The 7,304-nt window shown below is 39.0% G+C and overlaps 1 protein-coding gene across 1 annotated transcript; it reads left to right on the forward strand.

The window, feature by feature from the left end:
• The first annotated feature begins 446 nt into the window (after positions 1-446).
• On the forward strand, positions 447-6,962 carry LOC127793853 (auxin-induced protein AUX22-like). The gene is made up of 3 exons (XM_052324607.1): positions 447-896; positions 979-1,078; positions 6,726-6,962. Exons 1-3 carry the CDS (start codon positions 560-562, stop codon positions 6,835-6,837), a joined length of 549 nt encoding a protein of 182 aa, XP_052180567.1. The 5' UTR covers positions 447-559; the 3' UTR covers positions 6,838-6,962.
• The last annotated feature ends 342 nt before the right edge of the window (positions 6,963-7,304 follow it).

Below are 7,304 nucleotides of genomic sequence, written 5' to 3' on the forward strand. Positions count from 1 at the left end.
TCCACATGATGTAAAGAGAAATCGACAAAGAGACATTCACTTTTTGAATATCTATTTTAAATATGTATAAACTGTTATCACATCTAAATTTATTTAGAAGATAAATCAGATGAGAAGACCACTCACTCTTAAAATTAGTCAGGCAAGGCTAGAAACCTAAGTCATAAAAAAAATTATAGTTACATATATACTACTTTAGTGGGTATTTTTGGGATAAGCAAGCCATGGAAATGTATAATTTATATTTCCAATTGTATACTAATTAACTACTATATATATATGTATGTATTCTTGTAATTAAATTAATTAATAAAATTAGAAAGGGACCTGATCCAAGTTTGTGAACCTCAATCTCATGTGGCCGACCACTTAGTCCTAGTTGACCTGCCCGCCATTGTTCCACCATCTTCTCGGAGCTTCCCACAATAGCATGCACAAAACAAAACCTTGCCTTTTCATCACTTATATATATATATATGTGTGTGTGTGTGTGTGTGTGTGTGTGTATTTATCGAACAGAAGATCAAGCACTGATCATATACCATATTTCATAATAGAAATGGTGAAACAAGGCCTTGGACTGGATCTCACAGAGCTCAGGCTTGGCCCGCCGGGCGGCGCCCAAGTGGAGAAAAACGAGAAGAAGAGGAGGGTGTCCGGCGGCGAGATGAAGAATGATGAAGTAGCTGTTGGGTGGCCGCCGGTGTGCTCGTACAGGAGGAAGAAGTGTTTTAACGGCGGCCGCGGCGAAACCAGAAAGGCTAAGGCTAATCATCATTACGTAAAAGTGAGCGCGGACGGCGCTCCTTTTCTTCGGAAGATCGATCTGAGCAACCACAAAGGGTACTGTGATCTCGCAATGGCTCTTGGTAAGCTCTTCGGTTGCCATGGAATTGGTGAGTCATACCTTCTTCCTACTATTCAAATTTGTTTATTTCTGGTTATTTGTAATTAAGTAATTAACTCGTGGGTCGACAGAGAAGGCGTTGAGGGATGAAGGAGACAGCTCCGAATACGTGGCCATCTACGAAGACAAAGATGGAGACTGGATGCTTGTAGAAGACGACGTTCCATGGCAGTAAGCTTATCTCTCTCTCTCTCTCTCTCTCTCAATTATTACAAGTACGCCAGCCATGAAAGCAACCGCACAGACAGTGAATGCAGCAAAAGAGGATGGCTAAATGATTCAATTCATCAGATCAACCCTACCTAGCTGCCTGCAGCAATTTACGTTCGTTAATTTGTCATCAGCGTCACGGAGAAACAGGCTGGCTTTTGGCCCACACTTCCCAGTTCTGAAAAGTAAAAAGACAAAACCTTTTCAACACCTAATACATGCATGCTAGCGACTGCGTGCGACGTTTTATCCCCCCAAGAAATTATATTTAAAAATAAAAAGGCCAACTTTATGTTTACCCAAATTTTCAATAATAATTGCTAGAGATATAACAAAATATTTCATTTGAGTCGAGAGACTGTACGTACGTATATTGTAAATAAGTGGTCACGATCAGTGTCATTTTTAGTCAGCAATTAATTACCTGAAGATGACATATTGAGAAATTTCACAAGAAAAGTATACAGAACAGCTGGAAGAAGAAATATTATTGTTCCTCTTACCATGTATGTACACTCACACTGCATATATATATTGAGGCTTGCCTACTAACTGCTATATAGTTATAACAATTTTATGCTAACAACTACATCTACTAACCAACAAGTTGATTTAGTTAGTTTTAACACACCCCCCCGCAAGTTGGAGACAGTTGAGAATTCAACAGTCCCAACTTGGAAATAAGACTCCAATGTTGAGCGGAGCTGAGAGGTTTAGTGAGGACATCTGCAATTTGAGTTGAAGATACATGAATAGGTGTAATAAACCCCCGCTTGTACTGATCACGTACAATATGACAATCGATGTCCAAATGTTTAGTCCGTTCATGGAATACGAGATTTTCTGTGATGTGAATGGCAGCCTGGTTATCACAATGAAGAGGAATAGGACCAGATATCGAAATATGGAAGTCTTGTAGTAGGTAAGAAAGCCAAAGAAGCTCACAAACAGTGGTACCCGTACTTCGATACTCTGCCTCTGCTGAAGAGCGCGAAACAGTAGGTTGTTTCTTTGTTTTCCAGGACACTAGTGCATCCCCAAGAAAGATACAATATCCTGTAAGGGATCTACAAGTGGAAACACATGATGCCCAATCCGCATCACAATATGCTCTAAGGGACAGATCATTAGAAACTGGGTAGTATAAACTAGTAGAAGCGGTCCCTTTTAAGTAACGAACCACATGGAGGGCAGCATCAAGATGAGGCTGACGTGGACTGGACATAAACTGACTCAGGTGCTGCACAGCATAGCTAATATCAGGCCTCGTTAGATTGAGATATAAGAGTTTTCCAAGCAAACGACGATACTGATCCGGAGCAGACAGGATAACCCCCTCATCAGGATGCAAACGTAACCCTTTGGGTAAAGGAAAAGAAGGTGATTTTGCTGCATCCAAACCTGTCTCAGACACCAAGTCTGTAATGAACTTATGTTGAGAAATAAACGTGCCCCTAGAAGATCTAGCCACTTCAAGGCCAAGAAAATACTTAAGAAATCCAAGGTCTTTAATAGTAAATTTATGGTCAAGCTGATTCTTTACTTGCTGAATTAACTCCGAACTATCTCCAGTGATAATAACATCATCCAAGTACACCAAAAGAGCCAAAAAGGATGTTTGAGTGGATTGTGTAAAGAGACAATTATCATGAGAAAACTGTGCGAAGCCCAAACTAACAAGAAAAGATGAAAATTCAATATTCCACTGACGAGACGCCTGTTTAAGGCCATAAAGAGATCGCTGTAAGAGGCAGACTTGACCAGGTAAAGCCTTAGAATAACCAAGGGGTGGAACCATGTAAACCTCTTCATCTAGGAACCCATGTAAGAAAGCATTGTTAATGTCTAGTTGATGTATTGGCCACCTTTTAGACGTTGCTATCGCTATAAAAAAACGAACAGTGGCCATCTTAGCAACTGGGGAAAAACAATCCTTGAAATCCAAGCCCTCAATCTGAAGATAACCCTTGGCCACTAGCCTGGCCTTGTAACGATCTATAGTCCCGTCAGGCTTATACTTGATTTTATAAACCCACTTAGAGCCTATGGCTTTCTTGCCCTTAGGAAAACTAGTAAGTTGCCAGGTATGATTTTGTTCTAAGGCCTGCAATTCTTTATTCATGGCATCAACCCAATTTGGATCTGATTTAGCGTGATCATAGGTAGACGGCTCAGAAACAAGTGTTACATTGTTAATGAATGAAGTATAAGAAGAGGAAAATGCAAAGGAAATAGGTGAAGTGAGGGTGATACCTGAAGTGAATGAGGCAGGGGCAGTTGGAGCAGTTTGATGCTGTGCAAAACAGACAAAATCCTGAAGCCAAGGGGGTTTATGACAAACACGATTGCTACGTCGTAAAGAAGGAGAAGATGAATGAGGAAGAGTAGCAGGAGATATTGTGATAGGCAAGGAGGATGTAGGTGAAAGTGATGCTATTGGTGGTAAGGAAGTGGCTGTATGGGGCACATTAAATTCTGCATCAAGTGAGAGAGGAACAATTGGAATGGAATGAGTAAAAACCTTGTCTGGATGATTTGCGTGAAAGAAGGGAAATACTGCTTCAAAAAACTGAACATCTCGATTAGTAAATATGGTCTTTGTTTGGAGATTATACAGCCTATATCCTTTTTGCTGCGTAAAATAGCCAATGAACAGGGATGGAATGGCTCGCGGTTCAAATTTATCTTTTCTTGGTTTGGCATTAGTAGCAAAACAAAGACACCCAAATACACGCATGTGAGAATAGTCTGGGATTTTATCATATAGCAACTGATATGGGGTTTTCCAATTCAAGACAACTGAAGGTAAACGATTGATAATATGTAAGTATACATTCTGACCAGAAATTCTTAGGAACATGAGACTGATGCAAGAGTGCCCGTGCAGTGTCAAGAAGATGTCGATGCTTACGCTCAACCACTCCATTTTGTTGTGGCGTGTAAGCACATGTACGCTGATGAATTATACCAGCATTTTCAAACAATTGATTACAGGCATGGTTAACGAATTCACTACCATTATCAGTTCGGATTATTTGAACTTGGGACTGAAATTACGTTTGAACCAAGGCAAGAAAACGAATTAGAACAAAAGTGGTTTGAGACTTATGTTGCATCATAAAAGTCCAAGTGGCTCGGGAAAAATCATCCACAATAGTAAGGAAATATTGAGCCCCACTTATAGACACAGTGGAATAAGGTCCCCATACATCCACATGGATAAGAGCAAAAGGTTTTTTTGTACGGCTAACGCTGTTCGGAAAAAATTGTCTTGGTTGTTTAGCAAGAGGACAAACAATACATGGTTGTTGTGTTGGTTCCAGATGCTCAAGACTATGAATATGAGACATCTTAGCCGATGAAGTATGTCCTAATCTAGCATGCCATACACTGTAATCGACATGTGTATGAAATGCAGTAGATATAACAGACTTGTGCAAAAAATTCCTCTTATTAGCTGAACAACCAGTAGGAACAAGGACATCAACAAGTGAAGGACAACAATGTTGAACATGGGAAACAAAAGTAGAAATCTTATCTTTGAGGAAACTAGATCTTGTCAGCTTGTACAGCCTTCCTTCTAACTGCCCAACTACCACAACCTCACGGGTCTTCAGGTCCTGGACAAGGCAACCAACAGGTAACAATAGGACAAGTAAGTTGCTATCAATCAACAGTTTGCTAACTGACAGCAGGTTAAAATGAAAGGTAGGGATGTATAAAACATCACGGAAGAATAGATTCGGGTTTATACTAATGTTACCAACTTGATTAACTAAAGCAGTGGTTCCATTAGGCAAAGAGATTGTGACAGAACGTTCTAAGGTGTGTAAGGAATCAAACAAGTATTTGTGACAGCACATGTGATCAGTGGCACCACTATCCAAGATCCAAGAATCGTTAATTGCAGAACCAAAAGAACAAAAACTACCAGAAACAACGTTACCAGCGCATCCGAGAGTGTTGTTAGGCACCATAGACAAGTTGCTATTCTTGAGAAGCCTGAGGAAAGAATTGACCAGATCTGCTCCTGATTCAACTTCCTCACCATTATCAATGGGTGTAACCTCTTGTTTAGCAGTCACCTGAGCTGCATTTACACTGTGATTCCCCTTCTTGTCCCTGTTGATCTTATACCACTCCGGATAACCAATGAGTTTAAAACACTGCTCCTTGGTGTGTCCATCTCGTTTACAGTACACACAATGTTTCTTCATCATTTTCCCTTTCTTTTGATCCCACTTTGACTGATTATTAGTAATAGGAGCAGTATTTCTAGCAAATAAGGCAGAACCATCACCTTCTTCAATAAAAGAGGAGGCAACATGCCTCTGTGACTCCACCCGTAAGACCATTGAATAGGCCTTATTAACACTAGGTAGTGGATCAAATAAGAGAATCTGGCTTCGAACCTGGTCATATCCATCATGAAGTCCCATTAAAAATTGCATCAACTTACTTTGATTGAGTAAATCCGCCATAGCATGTGCTGCTCCACACATGCATAACGGCAATGGATCCAGAACTGCTAGCTCATCCCACAACTTCTTGAGCTTTGTATAATAGGCCGAAACAGACAGATTATCTTGTGAGAAAGAAGAAATCTGTCGCTGGAGTTGATAAACCAACGGACCGTTGCTTTCTCCAAATCTATCGGCTATCTCGTCCCAGAGCTCCTTCGTAGTTGTAGCATACAGGAAAGATTCAACCATATCCTTCGAAATAGCATTTAAAATCCAAGATTGTACCATATAATCGCACCTCTTCCAGGCTTCGAACATTTCTACATCTTCATTTGGAGCTTGAATTCGTCCATCGATGAATCCGAGTTTATGTTTGGCACCTAGGGCTATTCGCATTGCCCTAGACCACGATCTATAATTTGTGTCATTTAGAGGGAAAGAAACTAGCTGAACACCTGGATGATCTGCACTGTGCAGATACAACGCATTGTCGATCACCGGAACATTGGTTCGATTGTCAATAACTCCTTCGTGCCTTTCTGTGTTATCAGTCATTTTTGCAGAATAACGCACAACTTCAACAACAATAGAGAAGAAATTAAATCTGAAGATCTTCTTGTGCCTGTGATAACCAAAGAGGAAGCGGAATCAAGGCGAATCAAGGTGTCGGAAGTGGACGGATCTCCGCTCTGATACCATGAGAAATTTCACAAGAAAAGTATACAGAACAGCTGGAAGAAGAAATATTATTGTTCCTCTTACCATGTATGTACACTCACACTGCATATATATATTGAGGCCTGCCTACTAACTGCTATATAGTTATAACAATTTTATGCTAACAACTATATCTACTAACCAACAAGTTGGTTTAGTTAGTTTTAACACATATTGGTGGGTTCTATTTTTCTCACACATATATGTTAGTTCGTGCCCTAAATTGGTATTATGGGTTTAAATGGTTATTTAACTAATTAAGTAAGAAACCAAATATTCGATCATTTGTGTCGTGAATTAATCAAATTGTTTATTTTCTCCTTCCTTTTATATAAGTTATTTTATTCTCTAGACAATTAATATTTGATGAAAGAAATATTTTGTGGGCGAAAAATCTAATAATATTAATGCATGTATATATTGTGCAGGATGTTCAGTGAATCATGCAGGAGGTTGAGGATCATGAAGAGATCGGGGGCCAAGGGCAAAGCCTTAGCCTTTGCTAAGGGAGCCTCCAAAGATGGATATATATGGATATAATTATCTTGAGATATAATTGATGCATGCACATGCAACTACGTACACTAATAATTATTTGTCTTCTTCCTTACTTGTATGTTCAGTATTATCAATTTGAAGCTGTTTAATTACATGTATGAAAAGAATATCTCTGTTCCTAATAGTAACTAATTAATAAGATCGGGTCCTATATATATAGCTAGATTCCAAAGATTAATTTAATTTAGTAACAAGACTAGTCAATAAGAACATCTTAATTAAATAATTAGAGTTCAAATATTAGAAGTGATAATAGACGACTCGAAAGATTAATTTAATAACCAGACTCAATAAGGACATCTTAAATGATTAATTAGGGTTCGAATAGAAATGACAATAAATAGACTGATCACTATATAGATCTCTTCCCATCTCTCTACATCTGCATCTCTTTTGCTATATCCAATTCATATTCATTGAATAACTAATATACTTAATTCTCTATCTCT

The sequence above is a fragment of the Diospyros lotus genome, chromosome 2 (genome assembly GCF_014633365.1).
Source record: "Diospyros lotus cultivar Yz01 chromosome 2, ASM1463336v1, whole genome shotgun sequence".
NCBI classification, from domain to species: domain Eukaryota; kingdom Viridiplantae; phylum Streptophyta; class Magnoliopsida; order Ericales; family Ebenaceae; genus Diospyros; species Diospyros lotus.